Below are 27236 nucleotides of genomic sequence, written 5' to 3'. Positions count from 1 at the left end.
AAAGATTGGTAGATGCTGGCCTTCAAGACTGAAGTTATCTGGCAATAGTCAAAAAATGCTGGCAGCCACCGGAGGTTAAAAGAGGAAAAGAGCGCCATCTAGAGTCTCCAAGGGAGGCATGTCTATGACTTGGTTTGAATCTAGTTAATACTAATTTCATAGTATAATTAGAACAGTAAAAAAATTAATACCTGTTATTTTAAGCAACTGAATTTGTAGTAATTTGCTACAATAGGCACAGGAAACTAATATAGGGCCCTTATGGTTTATTTCATCTAGTAGTTTCCATACACTTTTAGCAGCAATTTTGTGCCTTGTTTTTTCCTCTTCCCACTCACTACAACAATTCCTGTGCCTGTCTGGAAACTGTCTTTCCTAATTTGCCAATAACCACTCTTATTTTCCAATTTTAATAAGCATTGGTTCTTATTAGGAGTAACATAATTATAATAAATTATAAATAAGGAGAAAATAGGCACGCTTACATACATTTTACATATGGAGGGTCTGCAAATCAGAAAATGTCATAACTGTTCAAGGACACACATTAACTGCTACAAATGATTCAAATATAGACTTAGACAACTTAAATGACATTGTTCTTTGCCCCCAAACTACAAAATACCACAAATTACAACCCACTATATAAGGTCTATACATATTTATTACATACTTATAAATTCTTATCCAGCCAACTTACATACATATCTCTTATCCTAAGACCTAGATGTAAATAAAATGGTGAAGTCATGTATGATAAAGCTCCATGAATTCCATCCTCTATATGGTCATGAGCAACTTGGACTCCAACATTTCGAAGTCTTGTAACATACATAAGTCCATCATCTCTTAAGAGATCATGTTGACAAGTAAGAATATAGGTTAGTGGCAAATTCTGTAACTGGGAATCATTGGCCAACAAGGGTAATGCTCTGGCGTCTGTAAGTGCTGGCAATGAATAACTAAGTCCTCCAAGAATTGGTTCAGTATAAACATAGTCTTTTCTATACTTCTCAGGAAGAAGAACACTCCAATTAACAAACTTAAACAGATGTCTTGACTCCAGAGGCATGTGTTGGTTTCTTCTCATTGCCTGGGGAAGTGCTTCATCCTTGGTGAAATACAAGCTCACGAGTTTTATAGCTACATCCCTTGTCAAAACTATACCATGCTCATTTTCTCGGTGAGATGGCGAATAGCTATCTGTTATCTGTAAGCCAGGGTAAAGTAAGGCTTGTATCTTGATTTTATGTTTTATTCCAGCATCATTCTGCATCTGAAAATATATAGTAATATTCTGTAATGCAAAAGTTTCCAAAATACCAGGAGAATAAAATTTAATTTTAATTATTTAGCAATCATGAGATAAACAAATCTACATAAACTGATGTTATATATCATAGTTACTTTTACAACATTTATAATATATTTACATGGCATGAAAAAAATTCAAACCACTTTAAAATTAAAGTTTTAAAAAATACGGACTTTGTGTGTGAGGAAAAAAGGAGAAAGGATAAGAGAGGGAAAGAGAAAGATAATACACCAGGAGGGAGAGATACATAGGATTTTTTGGTCAAAAATCGCAAATGAAAATGATCCAATTCCAAAGATATTTCTAGGGGAAATTGACAGTACATACAAGTTTGTAAAAATCCTTCTTGAAAAAAGTAGCCAAAGTGAGTGGAAGAAATAAATATAACTATTAAATCATACTATTCCATTTTAGAAACTAAAAAATATCTTAAAATTTTTAGAATATATTCTTTGGCAATGAGGTAGACATTATCAACATCACGCCATAATTTTTAAGAAACATTATACCAATGCAAAAGCACATGGACCAAGTCAGAGGGAAAAAAACCAATCAATAGGTATCTTATGAGAATGATGCAGTGCAGTGTTGGAAAAACAAAGGAAGAAAATTATGAAAAAATTGATATGCACAAGTTTGATATGCAAGGAAAAAAATGTAAAGTACTTGATAAAGGAGTGCCTTTTCTTTTCCAAAGAAGAAAAAGCACTTGAGGCCTCACCTACGACCCTGCAGACTGCAGGAGGGAACTTGAATTAATCTCCCAGGAGCTTTTGCCTTGACTAGAGTCTGGCATCTGGACAAATGAAAATACCTGCTGTTGCTCCAAGTGAAAAGTCCAGGACCATAGGATGTAACTCTAAGTCAACCAGTCACCACAGTGGTTGGTTGAATGGAAAGGGAAAACTCAATTGAAATCCCAGAGGTACCTCAGAAAGGGAAATGGTATCCTACCATCTCCATATGTACTTCCAAGATGCTAGAGGTTTAGTAAGTGTAAAATGAACATGAGCCAAAACAAAGTTATCTTACAGAAGCTTTCCTAGATCCCAAATCTCTCGCAGTGCTTTGAGGTAGATAATTTACTTATCAAACATTGCTATCAATAGCCCACCACCGGTCATCCCACTCTCAGTGTTGGTAATCTAGGAAAAAAAAACCCCAAAAAACAGCGAACACATACACAGGGATGGGTCAAAAATGGTCCATCAATACTCGTGCCTGACCCTAACTTTCCTTTCTGAAATGCCATATGAAATGTCACTACAACAAATGTGTCAGTATTTCCTACCTCTATGTTCCCCATTATGTCATTTGTTACTTTGCCATTCAAGGCTTTTTTTTTCTTTCTCTCTAATATTCTTCAAAACCCATGCTAAAGTCAGTTCTCTTTAATATATTGAAAAAGCACCTGAGTCAGATTCTCCGAGGTTGGCAATTTTGCCATAGTCTTAAAAACTATCTTATTTATCTGGCGTGTTTCAGGTATTTTCTACACATTTTACATATACTCACAAGCGTATATGTGTGATTGTGCATGTAAATATCTGATCTAAAAAAAAAAACTCTTCTTTCAATTCCCAAATCTCTATTACCTCTTTCAGGCCAATCATCACTTTTCCTTTATTATACAAAAATGTACATGATTAATCTTTCTACTTGGTCTTGAATTTCACAATCACTGATATGATACCTAAGTTATCATTGTATCTTTTACCAGGCCTAAGATAATAAAGTCATTAATATAGTATGGGAAAATAATAGAAAAATGAATATTTTAATAATATGGAAACCATAATATTATAAACCATAATATCTGATTTGTAATTATTTTAACAGGGCACTATCTCTGGAACCAGGAATACTAGGATGCAATAAACAGTAACAGGTATAAAGCAAGTAGGTCCCAACAGTAACGCTGAATTATTGAACGATCTATTGCTTAGTGCTTTCCTTTGAGACCAATTTGGTCTCGAAGACAGCCAGCTAAGCACATTTCAAAAGTGCTCATAAACATAATACTAAACCAAAACAAGCCTAGAATAGACCATTCTATAAAATGGAATGAATGGATATGTATGTCTGATTTTGTGGGTAACTAATATGAGCTTGAGTGCAAAAAAAAGTGACATTCGTCACAGATTGTTATTACTTTGTGAAGAACAAGAATGAAAAAGTAAAAGGTCAGAAAAGTTGAGAGAACATATCTAGCTCATGGTAACGTCTTAAGGGTTTAGACGCTGGCTAACTGTATTTAAAATTTCCATTTAAATTTTTATTACATTTCCAATATAATAAAGACCTTTGGATAGCTAAGTAATTTAAAGGTTGTGGAAGATCTTCAACAAAGCCCATACTTATTCTTAATCTTTTTCAATAACGAACATTATTTCCATGAAAACACAATGGATAGTATGTATTTAAAATTTCCTTTTATAATTAAACACCATTAATCCTAAACTTATGGTTTTCACAGTAAAATTGTCTCATATAAATTATTTGTCCTGCCCCTATTTTATTAAGTCACCCAATTTGAATCTCTGTTTTTCAAAGTTATAGCCCATGCCACCAGTATTATTGTCATCAAGAAAGTAATTTATTTATACCATGATGATGATCGGTCTCCTAGATCTATATATTTGAGAGCAAAATTTGGGACCCAGTTCATGAAAAGCTTCTATGCCATGCCAAAATGCTTGGAGTAACATATGGACCAGCACCATTTGCACTCCTACATCAGTTTTTTTCATTCACAAACCACCCTCCTGGACAGCATGAGTTGGGAGTGGTGGCTGAAAGGAAGTTGGTAGCTAAGTCAGAAAAGGGATGATCCACAACTTCATGCCCTGTGTCATTCTATGACTCAGCTGCTTCTAAGCCCATTCAAAGCAGGAATCTGCCATGGACACCTGTGCTTGCCATAAAGTCAACTTCAGACAGTCTGAGGCATTACTGAATCCTCTCCCGTTTCCCGAGTCCCCTATGACCATTCAAAGGGCATGGCACTTTCCTAGAGAATGACAGTTTCCCCTGCCAAGGGAACACATTGCAGCCTTTGCACTTTGCCCCTCATCATCTACTACCCTTCTCAATCCAGTTACTGATTCACAAGATACCCTACCGTCTAGCTCCCTAGTTTGAGTGTGTATTATTCAAAGTTCTGCATGCCCACGCCAACTTTTCCATAACCTGTCATCCATGGAAGGATGGATGTACACAAAATATTAACTTGTTATTTGAGGAGTTTCTACATTGCTAATGATAAGTATTGTTCACCAAACTTAACATTTATCAGTTATTTTCAACCCAGAGCACTGAACTTCATGGCAACTGTGATTGCTATCCCCACTAATTTTCCTTTCTATTAACCACCCCTACCAACCCCAAACCAAATTCCACCAGTACACAACTACTCAATGAGTATCTGGACAAACTATAAACTACCATGGAGAAATCCCAATATGGGAGGATTTCCTTGCTTTATCCTAACACACATCTTCCAATCATGCTCCCACATGGGCTAGATAGAGTCCAAGATAATCAACCTGCTGTTCTCCTTGCAGATTCTTACTGTCCTTTCCCAATCTTTATTCTTCCCCTAAAATCCCACTGCCCACTTTATGTTCTAAAAAGTATGACAATAAAACAGATTATATCACTCAGAAGTTCAGGACTCATGGTGATACCACTTCCAGGTGCAAGTAGCAGAAGACAGATATTTCTGCTTCTAATGGATTTCAGGTGGCCTGTATAACACTGAAATGCTGTAATTACACAGAGGTAAACAAGCAAAATAACAGAAACTGACATACATATTATGTATGTATGGGACATCATCCAATGTCCAAGGGTGCTGCATGTCAATCATGTTTTTCTAAAACTCATCACCATTGATTATAATTTCTGATTAATATTTGCTATTAAAACTACTTTAAAGTTTTAAAAATATTTTTAAAGAAGTGTTGCATATGTAATATCACATATAGCCATGGAAATATGGCACTGAGATGCCATAGAAATATTATTGTAAATCAGATCACAAGGCTTTATTATCGCCTTATGACAAATGACACAAATTAGAAGCAAAGATATACTTAGAAAGACCAAAGCTATAAACCTAAATAAGTAGAGCTATCACATATCATACCTTCTTCTTTAAATTACCTACGTTAAAATACTTATTTTTTTTAGGAAATCTAAGACAGTAGGACTTAATAATTACTTCAAAATATCAAATCAATTCCCATTGTTTTATGAAAAGAATATCTCTGGTCCTAAATAAGAGTAATGCATACCTTATTTTAAAATAAAATGTGGCCATGAAATTGGATTTAAGTGATATGATTAAAGTTTAGAAATAGTTTTTTTTTCTTAAAGATTAAGGCACTATGTCCACAAAAGTTTTCTTAGCTACAGTGATCATCTAGATTATTGTGACCAGCAAGCCACATTAGTGATTTTAGGACACATCATGAGATGTTTCCAAGAAACCTAGCAATCATAGGTAAAAGATATTCACTTCTTCTCAATAATAACAATATAATTGAAAAGTGGACAAAGTCCACAAGAGAAAATGATAGGATAATGTATTTGTCCTGATCCATGAGAAAATCCTTTTATAATGTGAATTGAAATGGATGAGTCATTTTTTAAATATATATCTCTCGGTGGTGATTATTGATACCAAATTTTTAAAGCCATAAACTATAATATATTATTGATCACCAGATCATGAGGCATTGGAAAAAGTAAGCTCTATAATAATTTCACAGTAAAAGTTAATTCTTATGACCCAGAATAAACAGTGCAGGTAATAAAGCTTTTCAATGAAAATGTAGTTCATGCAGAAAGTTTAGCAGTCCATGAAGAACAAATAAAGTGTAATCATAAAATAAATAGGAAAGGGTAAAGAAAATCACCTTTTTAAATGCTAATTAAGTGCACTGAGTTCTGCAGTCTGTTCATCGCATACTGCACTATGTTCCCTTTGAACAGGTGAATCAGAACATTTAAATAGATACTATGTTCTTATATAATTAATTTAAGAAATAGAATGATGTTAGATTTTTATTCACTTTTGTGCTGTCCTACAGATTTTACTGAGAATCGCATCTCTGTTTGGTGCCTGTGATAATATCAGGTATTGTCCTGCTGAAAAGTTATAAGGTAGGGTATCACATTTTCATAAATCTGTATGGCTACATCCAATTGTTATTTCTTTTTTCTTTCTTTCTTTTCTCTTTCGTTTTTTAAAGGTAGGGTCTTGCTCTGTCACCCATGTTGGAGTGCAATGGTTGATACTAGCTCACTGCAAGCCATGAACTCCTGGGCTCAAGCAATCCTCCTGCCTCAGCCTACTGAGTTGCTGGGACTACAGATGTGTACCACTACCCCTGACTATTTTTATTTTTTGGCCAGACTGGCCTTGAGCTCCTAGTCTCAAGTAATCCTCCCCACTGGGCCCCCAGAGTGCTGGGATTACAGGGGTGAGCCAATATACCAAGCTCATTTGTTGTTTCGGTTATGCTTGCTTCACTTGCAAAGCCAAACAAATGTTACAGATGTGCAAGAAGAAAATAATGGTGTGGCACGATGTTGCTTAATCACTATTGGGTAATTGTTGGACAGCTTTCGGAATCTCCACATTCCCCAAACCAGTTTCAGATGAAATTTAAGACCAGGCTGCTATACAATTTTATGTAGTAATTGGCATAATAATTTCTAAGCAGGGCATTCTTCTATTTTTACCCTCCATCTAACTCCTCATTTTATTCCAGCAAGATCCTTCAGATAAATGGCATTATTTCAAGTAAGTAGCAAATAAGTTCAGGTTGGAGGAGTCCTCAGGAACCAACATGTCTAATGGTTTGCAAACTTTCTTCTTGGGAATAAAATATGCTTTTTTCTCTTAAGAAAATTTACTTAGAGCTCTAAACATGAAAGGGAACCAAAGTGGAACAGGTTGGGTTGAAGGGAGGCCCAGGTATAGAACCAAAGGGGAGGCTTTGCTCTCACTGCCATTTTGGTTTCCCAATAGGGTTTTCTGCGTGTGATGCCACAGATTAATATATACATATATGTATATGTATATGTACATGTATATGTATGTATGTCCATATATACTTACATATGTATGTATAACATTTATTTCAATGTATATATACATAAAAATATGTATGTATATAAACTTCTAGTGTTCTAATCCTGAATCTTCTAATACTTAAGAGGAAAGAAATTTTTAAAAATAAATAAAGAGGTACCTAGTGTAACATTTTGGTTCAGGTTTCTATAACAAATCATATTTTTAAAAGTACAGAGCAGTGTTTCTCAAAAAGAAGTCTAAAGAAGGCTAGTTTCATCTTTTTTTTTTTTAAAGTAGAAAGGTAGACAACTTGACATAAGGAGTAAACTTCAGGAAAAAAACATCAGCACTCTTAAAAAGCGTCAAGATCATGAAAGATAAGAAAAGGCTGGCAAACCATTAGGAACATAGATGTGTAGGTGGAGAAAGTTATGAACAGAGATTCATAGGTGAATTTAACAACCTAGTTGGACAGGTGGCAGAACTGGATCTCACCAAAAAAAATCCCCAGCACTGTTAAAAAATGTCTAGGTCATGAAAAACAAAGAGCCTGGCTAATTTTCCTTTATAAACATACATACAAAAATTATAAACAAAATACTGGCAAACAAAATTCAACAGCACATTAAAAGGGTAATACACCATGATCAAGTGGGATTTATCCCAAGGACATAGAGAAGGCTTTAATACACACAAATCAACCAATGTGATACACCACAGTAAGAGAAAGAGAATGAAGAATAAGAATTACATGAACAGCTCAACAGATGCAAAAAAGCACTTGACAAAATTGCAATATCTTTCATAATACAAACTCTCAACAAATTATGTATAGAGGAAAATACCTCAACATAATAAAGCTCACAGCTAACATCATACTCACTGGAGAAAAGCTGAAAGTTTTTCCTCTGAAATCAGGAACAAGACATGGAAGACCTAGCTAGTCATTAAGCAAAAAAAAAAAAAAAAAAAAAAAAAAAAAAAAAAAAAAAAAAAAAAAAAAAGGAAAAAAAAAAAAAAGAAATAAAAAGCATCCAAATGAGAAAGAAGTAAAAATATCTGTTTGCAGATTACATGTATAGAAAACCCTAAGACTCTACCAAAAAACTGTTAGTACAAGTAAATAAATTCAGTAAAGTTGCAGGATAAAAAATCAACATACAAAAATCACTTGCATTTCTATATACTAACAGCAAACTATCTAAAAAAGAAATTTTAAAAAATCCAATTTCAATAACATCAAAACTAAGAACATAAATAAAACACTAGGAATAAATTTAACCAAGGAGGAAGAAAGAGCTGTACACAGGAAGCTATAAAATATTAATAAAAGAAACTGAAGAAGACACAAATAAATGAAAAAACTAGCCATGTTTCTGTATCTGAAGAATTAATACTGTAAAATGTCTGTACTACCCCAAGCAATGTACAGATTCAATGCAATTCCTATCAAAATTCCAGTGGTATTTTTTACAGAAATAGAAAACTCATATGGAACCACAAAAGACTGAATAAGCAATATAATCTTGAGTAAAAAGAACAAACCTGGAGGCATCACAATGCCCGATTTCAAAATAAACTGCAAAGCTACAATAATCAAAACAGTATGGTACTGGCATAAAAGAAAACATAGAGACCAATGGAAAAGAAAAAAGAGCTCAGAAATAAATGGTTGCCTTAGTTCAGCTAGTGCTGCTACAACAGAATGCCTGAGACTGGGTAATTTAAAAAAATTATTTGTCTCACAATTATGGTGGCTGAAAGGTTTAAGATTGGATATCTGCATCTGATAATGGCCTCTGGCTGCTTTAACTCATGGCTGAAGGAGAATGGGACCCTGCATATGCAAAGAAATCACATGGCAAGGGTCAGGTGCCATGGCTCATGCTTGTAATCACAGCACTTTGGGAGGCCAAGGCAGGCCGATCACAAGTTCAGAAGTTTGAGACCAGCCTGTCGAATATGGTGAAACCCCATTTCTACTAAAAAATTAAAAATTAGCCAGGTGTGGGGGCTCACGTCTGTAGTCCCAGCTACTCTTGGGAGGCTGAGGCAGGAGAATCACTTGAACCCAGGAGGCGGAGGTTGCAGCGAGCCGAGGTCGTGCCACTGCACTCCAGCCTGGATGACAGAGTGAGACTCCATCTCTAAAAAAAAAAAAAAAAAAAAAAAAAAAAAAAAAAAAAAAAAAAAAAAAAAAAAATCACATGGCAAGAAAGGAAGCAAGAGAGAGAAACCAAGAAAGCCAGATTCTTTTTAACAATCTGCTGTCTCACAAACTAATTCATTCCCTGGGGAGTAAGAATTCACTTATTCATTCCTTCTGAAGGGCATTAATCTATTCATGAAGGATCTACCCTCATGCCCCAAGCTTATCTCTCAGTAGGCTCAGTCTTTCAACACTGCCACATTGGGGATCAAATTTCAACATGACTTTTGACTGAGAAAGACCAAACTACAGCAATGGTCAATTGATCTTTGACAAAGGTGCCAAGAACACACAAAATGAAAAGACAGTCTTTTCAGTAAATGATGTTGGGAAATCTGTATATCCACATGGAGAAGAATGAAATTGGACACTCATTTCATTCCGTATACAAAAATTAACTCAAAATGATGAACCAAAGTTTCAAAACTTACTATGAAACTGTAAAGCTACTGGAAGAAAACTTACAGAAAAAATTCTTGATATTGATCTAGACAATACTTTGAAAGGAATGACTGACTCCAAAAGTACAGGCAACAAAAGCAAAAACAGATACATGGAATTGCCTCAAACTAAAAAGCTTCTGCTCTAAAAAAGAAACAATCAACAGAGTGAAGAGACAATTTACAAAATAGGAGACAATATTTCAAACCATTGGTTTAATAAGGGGCCAATATTCAAAATGTATGAAGAGCTCAACTAAATGGCAAGAAAACAAATGATCCATTTAAAAAAATGGAAAATAGAACTGAGTAGACATTTTTCAAGAGAAGATGTACAAATGGTCAACAGCTATATGAAAAAGTGTTCAACATCACCAGTGATCAAGGAATTGCAAATTAAAGCCTAATGGGATATCAACTAACACCTGTTAGAATGGCTATTGTCAAAAAAGGGAAATAATAAAGGTTGGTAAAGATATAGAAAAAGGGACCCCTTGTGCATTGTTGTTGGAAATGTAAATTAGTACATCCATTGTGGAAAACTGTATGGAATTTCCTCAAGAAATTAAAAAGGGAACTACCAGATGATCCAGCAATCACGTCTAGGTATATATCCAAAATCAGTAACATGAAGAGATATCTGTATTCACATATTCATTGCAGCAGTATTCACAATAGCCAAGGTATGGAATCAAACTGTTGTCAGCCAGATAAATTGATAAAGAAAATTTGATGTGTGTAGCTACACACACACACACACACAAAGGAATATTATTCAGCCATCAAAAAGAAGAAAATCCTGTCATTGGTGACAACATTGATGAACCTGGAGGTCCTTACACTAAATGAAATAAGCCTGTCTGTAAAGACAGACAAATACTGCATAATCTTGCTTATATGTGGAACCTAAGAACACTAAACCCCTAGAAGTGGATAGTAAGTACAGTGGTGTTTACAAGGAGCTGGGGATATAGATGCAAGGGGATAGAGATGGGGAAAATGGGGAGATATTGGTGAAAGGGTATAAAGTTTCAGTTATGCAGGATGAATAAGTTCTGGACATCTAATATTAAGTGCAATGACTATACGTAATAATACTGCATACTTCGAATTTGCTAAGGCAGATCTTAAAAATGCTTACTACACAGAAAAAAAAATGGTAACTGTGAGGTGACGACTATGTTACTTAGCTTGTGTTAATCATTTCAAAATGCATACATTTATCAAAGCATCAAATGGTACATCTTAAATATAGATGATTTTTCCTTTTCAATTATACCTCAATGAAACCTTACAAAAGAGAAAAAACAGAAAATAAGAGAGTTGGCATTCTTCCCAAATTATTTAATGAGGCTGTTGTAATTTTTCTCTCAAAACCTGACAAAGGAGGCGGAGGTTGCAGTGAGCCAAGATCATGCCACTGCACTCCAGCCTGGTCGACAGAGCAAAACTCCATCTCAAAAGAAAAAAAAAGAAAAGCCTGACAAAAAGTGTTAAAAAATAAAGATTAATCTAAAAAAAATTAATAAAAATATTGAATAGCAAATTGAAAGTCGCAATGCATAAAAATTTTAATTCATCATGACCAAGTAAGCCTCATGCCTAGATTACAAGCATAATTTTATGTTTAACATTTAAAAGTTAATTGGCATAATTTACCACATTAAAAGAATAAGAAAAATTACATGATCATAGTTTTTGCATAAATGGGTGTTGAATTTGTCAAATGCTTTTAATGCAACTATTCTACTAGGAATAGAAATAACTTCCTCAATCTGACAAAAGCTGACTATGAATACCTTTAGTTAATACCATATTTATTGATGAAATATTGAGAAATTTCCTCCTAAAATCCAAAGCAAGACAGTTATATTAAATATTTTACTAGAGGTCCCAGACAGTGCACTAATAAAAGAAAATAAAAAGAAATAAGTACTGGGAGGCAACAACTAAAACTGTCTCTAGTCATTGAAAATATAATGGTGTAGAAAATCCTAGGAAACTAAACAAAAACACAAAATGCTAGAGTTCTAAGTGAATTTATTGATGCTATGATGACAAAAGGCCAATATCAAAATCCATTGTATTTCTACATAGCATAGAAATAAATCCCAAATTCCAATTCCAATATGTGTTAAATAAACATTTGGAAAATATTAATTTTAATACAATTTTTGAAAAATATTTCAGAGTAAAATTTGAGAAAAGATTTCCATGATTTCTACACTGAAAATAGTAAAATATTGGTGAGAAACTAAAGAGGATCTAATAAAGTATGAGACATGCCATGTATATTAATTGGAAATCTCAACATTATTGAGATGTCAATTCTCCCCAAAGTTATAGATTCAATGCAATCCTATAAAAATTCAGTTATACTTTCTTTTTAAAATTGATAAGGTAATCTAATATTTTAATGGAAAAGATATAGAATACTAGAAACAATTCTTTTTTCAAAGAAGAACAAAATTGAAGTCAGTGTGGTATTGGCAGTAGGATAGGCATATAGATCAATGGAAGAAAATAATCCAGAAATAGTCACATTAAGGTTAAATAAATGTTTACTCAAGTGCCACTGTAATTCAATAGGAAAGAATAGTCTTTTCAACAAATGGTGTTGGAAGAACTCAATTATCTGTAGAAAAAAAGTAAGCCTCAATTTCTGCTTTCTATCATAAAAACAAATACAATGTACCTGTTGAGTGACCGCTGTCGCTAAATTGCCCCCAGAACTGTCTCCTGAAATGCAGATTCGAGTGGGATCGACTCCATATTTTGTAAGAACTTTTTCCAGGAGAAAAAATTTGACTGCAGCGAGGCCATCTTCAAGCTGAGCAGGAAAGTGGTGTTGAGGAGCTAGCCTATAGCTTTAAAGAAAGGATAATAAAGCATTCATGGTTGTCCAACTAATTCTCAAATACCAAATTGATGCAATTTAATGCCAGCCTTTATTTTTCAGTCTTCTAAAAACCGAGCCTAAGTTTTTTACTAATTCTTGATTAAAATGAAAATTGTTTTAATAAAATGTAAAGGTTATCAATCTTGCACCTAAAAGTCCATGGATGGCATTATTTGTGAGGAGTCAGGGGAGTGTTATGAACTTCCTAGGAATTGTAAGCAAAATTTTTAGTCCAAGTGTATTTTGGAATGGAGATGATCTATAGCTTACATCATATTCTCAATGTGATTGGTAATCCAAACATTTTTTTAAAACACTTGTTTAGAAAGCACAATAGACTGCAGATCTGAGAGCATATTGTAGGCAGTGTCCTATTTTATCATGGTAATTTTAGGTAAAAATTCTATAAGCTGACACTGCATATACTTCATCATGGATAATACCCACTAGTTATTACTAGATAACAATTTGGAATTATAAATAAAATTTAAATATGCCAGAGAGCTTGCTTATTTCTAGTAAATTCATTTGTAAGGCAAATTATCACCCCATTCTTTTAATGAGCACAAATAGATATTTTCCCAAATATATGTGGACCAGTAAAACAGGAAAATACCTTTAGCAGACTATTCACAGAGTTTTTTTCTTTTTGATCTTCAGAATGCTAAAACGTGTATATTTCTACAGCCAATATGAAATGTTGGTGATAAGGTTCTTAGAATTTTATTATAAGCTATCTAGAAAATTCTAAGTAATGTGTAGCTTAGACATAGATGTGTACCAAAAAGATGTTTGTATCTTTACTTAGAAAGCAGCGGATTTATACTTTTTGGGCAAAGAACAACACAAATTGTAAGGATTTGATAGAATGTATAAGCCAGGCACAAACTTTTTTTTATTATATCGAACCAGATATAAAATAGTATTTAGATTACTTCAAATACTATGAAATTAGACTTTTCTTACCTGCTCAAATACAGTCCAGTATCCCAAATATGTAATAGTTAATTTGCTTCCTTCTGTCCAGCTATGTTACTTGGGACACTGTTAGGGCCTTACAGGACCTGAGTCTTATGTGTCTAGAGCAAGTTTTTCCAAAACTGCTTACCCTGGGGTATACTTCAGATATTCTCACAATCACAGAAAAATAATGGGACACTGAAACTCTTTGAGGAGCAGTCTATGTTGCAGTGGTGACAAGTAAAATATATTAATTAAAAATATATATTTGAAGCATAGCTCACTTGATGTGGAAATCAAACCTCTACATGGTAAAGGCAAAAATCATAGTAGTCAAAGAAAATCATTCTCTTACTCCACGCCTACAACGACAGCATCAAGTGTGTTTGCAGTCCATCTATTCAGGAAGTCAAAAGACTTCTGTTCTGAAATGAAGAAATAAATATCAATGTGTTTCCTGTAATTAAAAGGCAATAGAAAGAGTTACAGCTATGAATGTGGAAATAACTGTGGTTTCTGAATATCACATAGGAGCTTTTATTTCTACCCCTCATTTCCAAGCAGATGGACCTGAATCCAGATGGCACACTCTTCCCTTCCTAGTCTGTTCAGCCACTCTCTCCAGGGGGAAAAGATGAATTTACCAATTGGTTATTTTGAGGAGGATAAACTAGAATAGGCTCAGTCTATTGTAATTTCCTCTTGACATCTGCTGTCTGTACACAATGACCCTCCCAGAACTCTCTGTATTCTGGTGCATTTTACTCCACTTCGCTTCTCCAGACAGCAAGTTTCATAAGGAGGAGGTATATGATTGGTCAGCAGGGCCAGCCACTATGGCTGTGTTAATCTCTCTAACTCAAGGGTAACATACCAACAATACCTAAGCATACATTCACCAAAGTCTTCATCCAAAATAATGGCAATGTTTTGACTTGGATTTATGTGAACTCTACGTGTAACTTTTTAATTGGTTCAGAAGTTGGAGGAAAAACAAAGCAATAGTACATGCTGACTCTCTAAACATGATTCTTCAAAAACCTCTGTCTTCTTTGATGACGCCATATAATAAAATAGCCCAGTAACATTGGCATTAAGAAAGAGTCTAAGGAATAGTAACCAGATATGAGACAGCCTCTGTCAGGTCAATGTGAAGACTAGATATACATATGAGTTTTGACATGCTTGACATACAAGCCATTGACTTTCCACAGTACACATAAAACACACATATACACACATCTTTCCCCAGGTCCCCTACATATCCTGGCCAAGCAACTTGGCAAATTCTGTGACGTCTACTGCTGCTTTTATTTACCATGAGATCCTAGAAATCCAGAGAATTGTAGAGTTGTAATCAAATTCCAGACTTTTAAGAAGCTTCTTTCACACATTAACAAAACTGCAAAGTGAGAACTATTTAACCACTGGGTGTATACATAATCTGGAAAGTAAGTCACCTAGTCTTTTAAATTAAAAAAAATAATAATGTTTTATTAAAGATTAAGTTAATTTTCAAGAAAAGGCCATGCATAGATGAAGACCAAAATGTACAAGATCTAAGAACTCCGTGAACTTCACCTTGTTAACCAAAGACATGAGATCTTCCAAAGAAAATGGGAGAGCTTTATTTTCTATTTAAAAAAATAAAAGAGAATGATGGTTTCCAGGTTCATCCATCATTCTCAGCAAACTGACAGAAGAGCAGAAGATCAAACACCGCATGTTCTCACTCATAGGCGGGTGTTGAACAATGAGAACACATGGACACAGGGAGGGGAGCACTACACATTGGGGTCAGTTGGGGGGAAATAGGGGAGGGATGGTGGGGGCTGGGGAGCTGGGGAGAGATAGCAAGGGGAGTGATACCAGATGTAGGTGATGGGGAGGAAGGCAGCAAATCACACTGCCACGGGTGTACCTATGCAACAATCTTGCATGTTCTTCACATGTACCCCAAAACCTAAAATGCAATAAAATAAATAAATGGGAAAAAAAAAAAAAGAAAATTTGCAGATAGCGAGACAAAACCTTCTGTGTGAAATGAAAGTGTGCTCCAGAGACCAAAGAAAGGATCTGTGGCTTAAATATGGAGAATCAGCTGATACCCCTCAATCAGAATCAGCTCTATATATGCAAATAAAGGATTCAAACTTATTCAAATAGTTGAAAACAGGTGAGTCCTGACGGGGTAGGTTCCAAGCCCCAAACCAGAAGTCTGTTCGATACCCCTTTCAAGCAGCTGGTGGGAGGAGTTTTCTAGCCAAGGTGTCTCAGCTTGGAAACATCCTAGCTCAGGTGGGCAAACAGGATATTTGGAACTGTCCTCACTGGGAACAAAAGGGTGTGTGACCACCCTTTTCTCACTCATTATGGACACTGAGTTCCCAGTATCTTAATTTGTGTTTATTTATCAGTCACAGGGAGTTCATCTCATCCAGAGACCTTATTTCCAGTTTCATTTCACAACCTTTAAAGTCATTCAATGATATATTTCAAATATATGTCTTCATTTTCATCTCCCAATACTTTTTAATTTGCCTTAGAATTAAAGCCATATTGGTTTTTTTTTTTTTATTTGTTTCCCATTTTTATCTCAAACTGTCTCTACTCATAGAATATTTGCCAATATTATCTATCTGGTCATGTTTTTCTCTATTCTATGCCTTTTTATTGTTACAGTGTCTGTAGAATGCAGATAGAAACAAAAACATATAAGGATAAATGTTGAAAAACAAAATTCACAGAAGTATGTAAAAAGTCTACAAGAGTAACATTTTCCTATATTTCTTGATTCTCAAAGCAACTTTGGTTTGTTTCAGATAAGAAAAAAGAGGAAGCCTAGGAGGAAAAAGAAAGATAATTAAAATTTGCAAATACTAGAAAATAGTTTTAATGTCTATTTTTTCTTGGTCTAAAACCAGAAAGTATTTAAGTCTTTTCCAGTTCATTTACATATGTTTGGGAGACCTGAAAACAAATAATGTGTAAATACAAAACCAAAACATTGAAAAAAGACATCCAGAATTTAGCTAAGCAGAATGTTGAAATGTCATATCTTGAATAATAATTCTCACATTTTTAGGAATTACTGATCACAATCATTGCCTATGTCAGTAATAAAAGACATAAACCTAATAATCAGGAATATTTCTTAGTATTTTTCAATCAGTGATGTTTTTCCATCCTTGGGCATTTATTTTGTGTTTACTCAAGTCCTAGGTAATATATATAAATGAACACTTGATATTTCATAGACCTTATAAAAACTTCAGTGGAATGAATGCATTTCTTTGGAGAGATATGAGGCCTATTTGGTATTTATCCTATCAAGAAAGCAGGTTATTCTGACCATCTTGATGCCTGGTATAAATTAAATTTTAGATGAAATCTAATTTATTGAAAACATTAAGGAGGTAAAAAATACATGAAAGAAAATGATTAGAACATTTTGGATAATAATCTCATTAGAGATCATCAGATGTCCCTCTCATTCACTGTGTGTGTTTTATTTTTTTCTTCACAAAAAATTATTTTTGAATAATCATTGTATCAAAAATGCCTAAAAAGACAAGTAGGGAACCTAGACTTATGGGAAGAGTTCATTATTGTGTAGTACTATTTTGTGTTTTTCTTTTAGAGTTAATACTAGCAACTGTGCTCTAAGCCTTATCACTATTTGTATTATGTTTTCAGTAACTGCAAACTTGATCTTGTAGCACCCAATAGCAAATGGTTTTGACTTGTTAATTAAAACTTCTACATCTCCTCAATATTTCTGCTCCTGAATTCAGATCCCAAGGAAAAAAAGTTTTAGCAATTGACTTCATATCCTATTTTCATTTGATACATGTTCATTCAATATGAAAGCTAAGGATAATAAAAAACAAAACAAAAAAAGCTGAATTTAAAATCCCCATAATGCTATTTGCCAAACATATGTCTATGTCTGTCTCTTTATTAGATATCTAACATATCCATACTTATCCGTATCCAGACAAGTATGCATATATAGATGTATATATCAGCATAAGTGTGTATATTTATATAAAATAGTTCTCATATCAAAAATATAGAGCTAGCTATACTTTTTCCTTATACAATGAACTTACTGCAACTTCCAAAACAAAAACCACCACCATGAAAATATATTACAGCTCGTCTTCGGGTTTCTGACTTTCTTTTTGGCAAGTACAATCGTACTGGAATGTCAGCAAATGTTGTATCAGTCACTGTGATGTATTCATCTGAAAGTGGTTGGGTGTAATCCAGCCTGAATATCATGGATATAAACTCTTCATATCTCATAATACCCATATTTTCAAAACACATAGCCTGTAAGAACAAAACAAACAAAGTTAAATATTTGGATATTTAAATAACACCAAATCTATATAAAAAGAAAGTTTAAAAAGGCAGAAAAAATAAGCAAACAAAAAGAAATAGACTGTTTATAAATATTATTTTGAAATAATACTGTAAAGATTTTATTGCATAACCTTCTTGCCCTTGAAAATCTCAAATATCTGGCAAGATGGCCAAACAGAATAGCTCTGGTCTGCAGCTCCCAGAGAGAGCAACACAGAAGGTGGGTGATTTCTGCATTTCCAACTGAGGTACCCAGTTCATCTCATTGGGACTGGTTAGGCAGTGGGCAGCCCACACAGGTTGAGCAGAAGCAGGATGGGGTATTTCTTCAGCCAGAAGCACAAGGAGGCCAGGGACCTCCCTTCCCCAGCCAAGGGAAGACTTGAGGTACTGTGCTACCCAGCCCAGATACTATGCTCTTCCCACAGTTGTTGCAATCTGCAGATTAGGAAGATTCCCTCGTGTGCCTACATCACCAGGGCCCTGGGTTTCAGGCACAAGACTGGATGGCTGTTTGGGCAGACACTGAGCTAGCTGCAGGAGTTTTTTTTTTTTCATACCCCAGGGGCACCTAGAACCCCGGTGAGACAGAACCCTTCACTGCCCTGGAAAGGGGGCTGAAACCAGGGAGCCAAATGGTCTCCATCAGAGGGCCCCACTCCCTCAGACCCCGGCAAGCTAAGATCCACTGGGTTGAAATCCTCACAGCCAGCACAGCAGACTGAAGTCAACCTGTGACAATCTCGCTTGGTGAGGGGAGGGGCGGCTTGAGTAGGCAGTTTTCCCTTTCCAGTGCTAGGGAGAACAGGAGGTTTGTGCTGGGCGGAATTCAGCACAGTGCAGCAAAGTGACTGTGGTCAGACTGCCTCTCTAGATTCCTCCTCACTTGGCAGGTCATCTCTGAAAGAAAGGCAACAGCTCCAGTCAGAGGCTTACAGATAAAACTCCCATCTCCCTGAGACAGAGCACCTGGGGGAAGGGGAAGCTGTGGGCGCAGCTTCTGCAGACTGAAACTTTCCTGCCTTCAGCCTCTGAAGAGAGCAGCTGATCCTTAGAAGGAGGATTCTCCCAGCACAGCAATCAAGCTCTGCTAAGGGACAGACTGCCTTTCAAGTGCGTCCCTGACCCCTGTGCCTCCTGACAGGGAGACACCTCCCAGCAGGGGTCGACAGACGCCTCATACAGGAGAGCTCTGGCTGGATCAGGCCAGTGCCCCACTGGGATGAAGCCTCCAGAGGAAGGAACAGTCAGCAATGTTTGCTGTTCTGCAGCCTCCACTGGTGATACCCAGGCAAACAGGGTCTGGAGAGGACTTCCCGCAAACTGCAATAGGCCTACAGAAGAGCGGCCTGACTGTTAGAAGAAAAACTAACAAACAGAAAGAAAAAACATCAACATCAACAAAATGGAACCCCACAAAAAAACCCATCCAAAGTTCAGCAGCCTCAAAGATCAAACAAAGGTAGAGGAATCCATGAAGATGAAGAAAAACCAGCACAAAAACACTGACAATCCCCAAAACCAGATGACTCTTTTCCTTCAAATGATTGCAGCTCCTCCCCAGCAAGGGCACAAAACTGGTTGAAGAATGAGATTGACAAAATGACAGAAGTAGGATTCAGATGGTGGCTAATAACAAGCTCCTCTGAGTTAAAGGAACATGTTCTAACCCAATGCAAGGAAGCTAAGAACCTTGATAAAAGGTTAGAGGAACTACTAACTAAAATAACCAGCTTAAAGAACAACATAAATGACCTGATGGAGCTGAAAAACACAGCATGAGAACTTAATGAGGCATACGTAACTATCAATAGCTAAATCAATTGAGTGAAAGAAAGGATATCAGAGATTGAAGATCAACCTGCTGAAATATGGTGCAAAGACAGCATTAGAGAAAAAAGAATGAAAAGGAATGAACAAACCCTCCAAGAAATATGGGACTATGTGAAAAGACCAAATCTGTGTTTGATCGGTGTACCCGAAAGTGATGGGGAGAAAGGAATCAAGTTGGAAAACACACCTCAGGATACTATTCAGGAGAACGTCCCCAACCTAAAAAGGCAGGCCAACATTCAAATTCAGGAAATGCAGAAAACACCACAAAGATATTCCTAGAGAAGATCAACCCCATGCCACATAATCATCAGATTCTCCAAATTTGAAATGAAGGAAAAAACGTTAAGGGCAGCCAAAGAGAAAGGTCAGGTTATCTACAAAGGGAGGCCCATCAGATCAACAGTGGATCTCTCTGCAGAAACTCTACAGGCCAGAAGAGTGTGGGGTGATATTCAACATTGCTAGATAAAAGAATTTTCAACCCAGAATTTCATAACCAGCCAAACTAAGTTTTATAAGCAAAGAAGAAATAAAATCCTTTCCAGATATGCAAATGGTGAGGGATTTGGTCACCACCAAGCCTGCCTTACAAGAGATCCTGAAGGAAGCACTAAATATGGAAAGGAAAAACCAGTATCAGCCACTGCAAAAACACACAAAAATCTAAAGACCAATGACACCATGAAGAAACTGCCTGGACTAATGTACAAAATGACCAGCTAGCATCATGATGACAGGATCATATTCATATACAACAATATTAACCTTAAATGTAAATGGATTAAATGTCCCAATTAAAAGACACAGACTGGAAAATTGGATAAATAATCAAGACTAATCAGTGTGATGTATTCAGGAGACCCATCTCATGTGCAGAGACACATAGGCTCCAAATAAAGGGATGGAGGAAGATTTACCTAGCAAATGGAAAGAAAAAAAAAAGGCAGGGGTTGCAATCCCAGTCTCTGATAAAACAAACTTTAAATTAACAAAGATCAAAAAAGGCAAAGAAGGGCATTACATAATGGTAAAGGGATCAAGGCAACAAGAAGAGCTAACTATCCTATATATATGCACCAAATACAGGAGCACCCAGATTCATACAAGTTCTTAGAGATCTACAGAGACTTAGACTCCCACACAATACTAGTGGGAGACTTTAACAACACACTATCAATATTAGACAGATCAATGCGATGGAAAATTACAAAGATATTCAGAACTTGAACTCAGCTCTGAACCAATCAGACCTAATAGACTTCTACAGAGCTCTCCACCCAAAATCAAGAGAAGATACATTCTTTTCAGCACAATATTGCACTTATTCTAAAATTGACCACATAATTGGAAGTAAAACACTCCTCAGCAAATGCAAAATAATGAAAATCATAACAAACAGTCCCTCAGACCACAGTGCAATCAAATTAGAACTCAGGATTAAGAAACTCAATAAAACTGCCCACCCACATGGAACCTGAACAACTTGCTCCTGAAATAACTACTGGGAAAATAACAAAATTAAGGCAGAAATAACCAAGTTCTTTGAAGCCAATGAAAACAAAGAGACAATGTACCAGGATCTCTGGGACAAAGCTAAAGCAGTTTTTAAAGGGACATTTATATCACTAAATGCCCACATCAGAAAGCTGAAAAGATTTGAAATTGACACCCAAACATCACAATTAAAAGAACTAGAGAAGCAAGAGCAAACAAATTCAAAAGCTAGCAGAAGACGAGAAATAATTAAGGTCAGAGCAGAACTGAAGGAGGTAGAGACATGAAAAAAACCTTTGAAAAATCAATAAATTCAGGATCTGGTTTTTTTGAAAAGATTAAGAAACTAGATAGACCACTATGTATACTAATAAAGAAGAAAAGAGGCAAGAATCAAAATAGACTCAATAAAAAATGATAAAGGGTATATCACCACTGATCCCACAGAAATACAAAGTACGATCAGAGAATACTACATACACCTTTATACAAATAAACTAGAAAATCTAGACAAAATGGATATATTCCTGGACACATACACCACCACCCCAAAGACTAAACCAGCAAGAAGTGAATCCCTGAATAGGCCAATAAAAAGTTCTGAAATTGAGGCAATAATTAATACTCTACCAACCAAGGAAAGCCCAGGACCAGATGGATTCATAGCCAAATTCCACCAGAGTACAAAGAAGACCTGGTACCATATCTTCTGAAATTATTCCAAGCAATAGCAAAAGAGAGACTCCTCACTAACTCATTTTATGAGGCCTGCATCATCCTGATACCAAAACCTGGCAGAGACACAGCAACAACAAAAAAATTTCAGGCCAATATCCCTGATGAACATCAATGCAAAAAATCACAATAAAATATGGGCAAACCGAATCCAGCAGCACATCAAAAAGCTTACCCACAATGATCAAGTCCGCTTCATCCTTGGGATGCAAGGCTGGTTCAACATATGCAAATCAATATACATAATTCATCATATAAACAGAACCAATGACAAAAACCATATGATTATCTCAATAGATATAGAAAAGACCTTCAATAAAATTCAACATTGCCTCATGCTAAAAACTCTCAATTAACTAGGTATTGATGGAAGATATCTCAAAATAATAAGAGCTATTTATGACAAACCTATAGCCAATATCATAATGAGTGGGCAAATGTTGGAAGCATTCCATTTGAAAACTGGCACAAGACAAGGATGCCCTCTTTCACCACTCCTATTCAACTTAGTATTGGAAGTTCTAGCCAGAGCAATCAGGCAAGAAAAAGAAATAAGGGGTATTCAACTAGGAAAAGAGGAAGTCAAATTGTCTCTGTTTACAGATAACATGATTGCATATTTGGAAAACCCCATTGTCTCAGCCCCAAAATTACTGAAGCTAATAAGCAACTTCAGCAAAGTCTCAGAATACAAATAAACATGCAAAAATCACAAGCATTCCTACACACCAACAATAGACAAGCAGAGAGCCAAATCATGAGTGAACGTCCATTCACAATTACTCCAAAGAGAGTACAATACATAGGAATACAACTTACAAGGGACTTGAAGGACCTCTTCAAGGAGAACTACAAACCACTGCTCAAGGAAATAAGAGAGGACACAAACAAATGGAAAAAAACCTCCATGCTAATGGATAGGAAGAATCAATGTCATGGAAATGGCCATACTGCTGAAAGTAATTTATAAATTCAATGCTATTCCCATTAAGCTACTATTGACTTTCTTTACAGAATTAGAAAAAACTACTTTAAGTCTCATACAGAACCAAAAAAGAGCCTGTATAGCCAAGACAATCCTAAGCAAAAAGAACAAAGCTAGAGGCATCATGCTACCTGACTTCAAACTATATTACAAGGCTACAGTAACCAAAACAGCATGGTACTGGTACCAAAATAGATGTATAAACTAATGGAACAAAACAGAGCCCTCAGAAATAACACCACACATCTACAACCATCTGATCTTTGACAAACCTGACAAAAACAAGCAATGCTGGGAAAACTGGCCAGCCGTATGCAGAAAACTGAAACTGGACTCCTTCCTTACACCTTATACAAAAATTAACTCCAAATGGATTAAAAATTTAAATGTAAGACCTAAAGCCATAAAAATCCTAGAAGAAAACTTAGGCAATTGCATTTAGGACATAGGCATGGGCAAAGACTTTGTAACTAATTCACCAAAAGCAATTGCAATAAAAGCCAAAATTGACAAATGGGATCTAATTAAACAAAAGAGCTTCTGCATAGCAAAATAAACTATCATCAGAGTGAACAGGTAACCTAGAGAATGGAAGACATTTTTGCAATCTATACATCTGACAAGCTCTAATAGCCAGAATCTGCAAGGAACATGAACAAATTTACAAGAATAAAACAACTCCATCAAAAAGTGAGCAAAAGATATGAACAGACAGTCCTCAAAAGAAGACATTTATGCAGCCAGCAAACATATGAAAAAAAGCTCATCATCACTGGTCATTAGAGAAATGCAAATCAAAACAACCATGAGATACCATCTCACGCCAGTTAGAATAGTGATCATTAAAGTCAGGAAACAACAGATGTTGGCACAGATGCAGAGAAATCGGAACACTTTTACACTGTTGGTGGGAGTGCAAATTAGTTCAACCACTGTGGAACACAGTGTGGCAATTCCTCAAGGATCTTTAACCAGAAATAACATTTAACCCAGCAATCCCATTGCTGGATATATACCCAAAGGATTATAAATATTTCTACTATAAAGACACATGTACATGTATGTTTATTGCAGCATGATTTACAATAACAAAGACTTGGAACCAACCCAAATGTCCATCGATGATAGACTTGATGAAAAAAATGTGGCACATATACACCATGGAATACTATGCAGCCACAAAAAGAAGTAGTTCGTGTCCTTTGCAGAGACATGGCTGAAGCTGGAAGCCATCATTCTTAGCAAACTCACACACTGGGACAGTAAACCAAACACTACATGTTCTCACTCATAAGTGGGAGTTGAACAATGAGAATACATAGACACAGGAAAGGGAACATCACACACCAGGGTCTGTTGGGAGGTGAGGGGAAAGGGGAAAGAGAGCAATAGGACAAATACCTAATGCATGCATTAGGTATGAAACCATCATGGCAAACATATATCTATGTAAAAAACCTGTATGTTCTGCATACGTATCTCAGAACTTGAAGTAAAAGAAAAAAGAGAAAAGGAAACAAAAAGAAAAATTGTTGTGTATATAAAAAAAGAAAATATCAAGTATTTAGTGTTTTAGATTGAGTGCTATCATATTCAAAAATCCATTAATTTGCTAGCAGTTTTTTTATGCCTACTGTAATCATTTGTGATTTATAATTTTTTTTCAGAAAAATAAAATGATTTTTAGGCATGCTGCCACATTTTCTTTTTTTATTGTTCATTTTATTTAATACAAAGTTTTAAATATAATCATGTAACTACAGCAGTAATAATCCAAATTTTTGGGGTTTCAACTCCAAAAAGATTAGTATATTTTCTTCATCCTTAAATTCCATATTTGATGTCATCGAAAAAAGCTGTCTTTGGTATTTCTGACAGCTTCTCTAGGACCCTTGTGTTATGTCACTGGACAGTTTACTCACAAGAAAAAAATTTTTAAAATTATGTGGTTGATAACACATTAAACAATTTTTATTATTTCAATTATTCCAAGGAAATTAAGATATTTACAGGGCAATTGAGAACATCTAACCCTTATACTTTTTTTTTACTTTAATTTAATTTAATTTTTAAATTTATTTTGAGATGGAGTCTTGCTCTGTTGCCCAGGCTGGAGTGCAGTGGCACAATCTAGGCTCACTGCAGCCTCCACCTCCTGGGTTCAAGTGATTCTCCTGTCTCAGCCTCCCTAGTAGCTGGTGTTACAGGCATGCATTACCACACCCAGCTAATTTTTGTACTTTTAGTAGAGACAGGGTTTCCCCATGTTTGTCAGGCTGGTCTTAAACTCCTGACAGATGATCTGTCCTCCATGGCCTCCCAAAGTACAACAGTGAGTCACCGTGCTAACCCCTATACTTTAATGATGAAGAAGTATGCCGAAACTCATAAAGTTGTAGCCAGTAAATGTCAAAGCCAAGTTTGCATCTATTTAAACCAGCATCTTGTGCTACTTACTGGCTGTATGACATTGAGAAAATTGCTCTCTGTAGCTCAATTTCCTTGTCTATATGGTAGTAATAATAATAATAATAATAATAGTAAATCTTTCAGTGGGCTGTAGAAGGGTTTAAACAAGTTAATGTTCTGAGATACAAATTAGATAATCAAGGAAGGTAACATTGTAGTTTCTCTGTGGAACTGACACTTGCTTACCCATTTATGGTTACTCAAGGAGTAAGAGCATTAGAGAAAAGTTATGGAGAAGGTGAGCCTCTAGAAGTGATTAGAGGGGAAAATATTTGCAGACATCAGAAAGAGTCAACTGTGGTTGCGCAAAGCATATGTATTGTTTGCTGTACAAAGCATCACAAGACAGCCTCTTCTTCTTAGACCATGGATTGCTCTCTTTTTTCTGTTGCCTTCTCCTTTTAGCCTCTTATTGTTACCCTTTTTGGAATCTATCTGGCTTGGCAGAAAAAGTATGGGTTTCTAAATGAGACAGTTTAGAGATCACATTATGGAGTTGTTACTTTTTACCTGCATGTGTTCTTCTCAATCTCTTCCCCTACCCTCCAAAACCTGATAAAAATAATTGCAGGATAGTGGGGAATCAATGGAAGTTTATACTATACAAAGCCTATACAATTTAATAACTCAAAAATATTAGTTTTTAACCCTATATTTCCCTTTTAAAGGAGCTACTTTTTTGCTTGAATTTATCATTAATTCTGTATATGCCAAGTCAGAAAATCCCTGACTACCAGTAATTAAGAATTGAATATGGACAATGAAAGCCATTAAATAGTAAAGGCCTTAAATTGATATCAAACTGTTACAAATATCAATAATGTGTATATGAACAACTAAAAGGTTGGTTATGGGACTACATTGTCCCTGAAAGTTCAAATTTAATCAAGTTCTCAAACCTCAAAGCCTTTTCCTTTGTCAATACCATTTATTTTATATGTCACAGTAAATTTAATTTATACATGTCACATTTAGACATAAACTCTTAGAAGTGAGAATTCTGTCTCACTGTTTCACACAAATGTAGGAAGCTTTATTTACTTAATTTTATTTAATTAATTTACTCTAACAAATAAACAAACAATGGTTCTTTCAAAAGGGTGATACTATTAATAAAAGAGTTCATAAGCACTCATTTGTAGTCAATAAGTCATCCCAATATCCAATAGAAAAAAAAATGTTAATCTTACCATAAATGTACAAGTTTTAGCAATGACATCCAAGGCCATTATTTTCCAGCTTTCTTCAATGTTGTCTGGCATGGGTGTGTAAAAATGAGAGGCAAAAAGAACACAAAGCAGGCCCAAAGAGAGAGCTTTGAGCCCCATAATATCCCTTTTTCCAGCGACTTCACAGTACTGAGATTAAAATTTGTCATAAACACTGAACAATAACTAGAAGAGCAAATGTAGACTTGGGAACTCTCTCAGGTGATATGGTCATC

The 27236-nt window shown here is 35.5% G+C and overlaps 1 protein-coding gene and 1 long non-coding RNA gene across 2 annotated transcripts in view; one reads left to right on the top strand and one right to left on the bottom strand.

The window, feature by feature from the left end:
- The window catches only part of LOC108300190, a 32183-nt gene extending 25115 nt beyond the window's left edge, over positions 1-7068 (top strand). The window contains exons 2-3 of the long non-coding RNA XR_001823290.2: positions 3155-3214; positions 6734-7068. This is a non-coding gene — a long non-coding RNA (uncharacterized LOC108300190). The remainder of the gene's footprint in view (positions 1-3154; positions 3215-6733) is intronic.
- On the bottom strand, positions 503-27236 carry AADACL2 (arylacetamide deacetylase like 2). The gene is made up of 5 exons (XM_017522864.2): positions 26983-27236; positions 18018-18240; positions 14261-14330; positions 12742-12913; positions 503-1276 (listed from the first exon to the last, which is right to left on the bottom strand). The coding sequence occupies exons 1-5, from the start codon at positions 27118-27120 to the stop codon at positions 674-676; spliced, it is 1206 nt and encodes a 401-aa protein (XP_017378353.1). The 5' UTR covers positions 27121-27236; the 3' UTR covers positions 503-673.

Source organism: Cebus imitator, unplaced genomic scaffold, assembly GCF_001604975.1.
Source record: "Cebus imitator isolate Cc_AM_T3 unplaced genomic scaffold, Cebus_imitator-1.0 Scaffold25, whole genome shotgun sequence".
In the NCBI taxonomy this organism is placed as follows: domain Eukaryota; kingdom Metazoa; phylum Chordata; class Mammalia; order Primates; family Cebidae; genus Cebus; species Cebus imitator.
The sequence above is the reverse complement of the archived record's forward strand: the minus strand, read 5'-3'. Positions and strand labels throughout refer to the sequence as shown.

What these genes read in the sequence shown, in the direction of transcription:
- AADACL2 (XM_017522864.2), bottom strand. Translation starts at nt 27,120, where the DNA reads ATGGGGCTCAAAGCTCTCTCTTTGGGCCTGCTTTGTGTTCTTTTTGCC. An exon ending in TTTTTGTTTTGGAAGTTGCA is followed by an intron (nt 14,331 to 18,017) that starts GTAAGTTCATTG and finishes TCTTCATTTCAG; the next exon opens with AACAGAAGTCTTTTGACTTC. An exon ending in GCTGTCGTTGTAGGCGTGGA is followed by an intron (nt 12,914 to 14,260) that starts GTAAGAGAATGA and finishes CTTTCTTTAAAG; the next exon opens with CTATAGGCTAGCTCCTCAAC.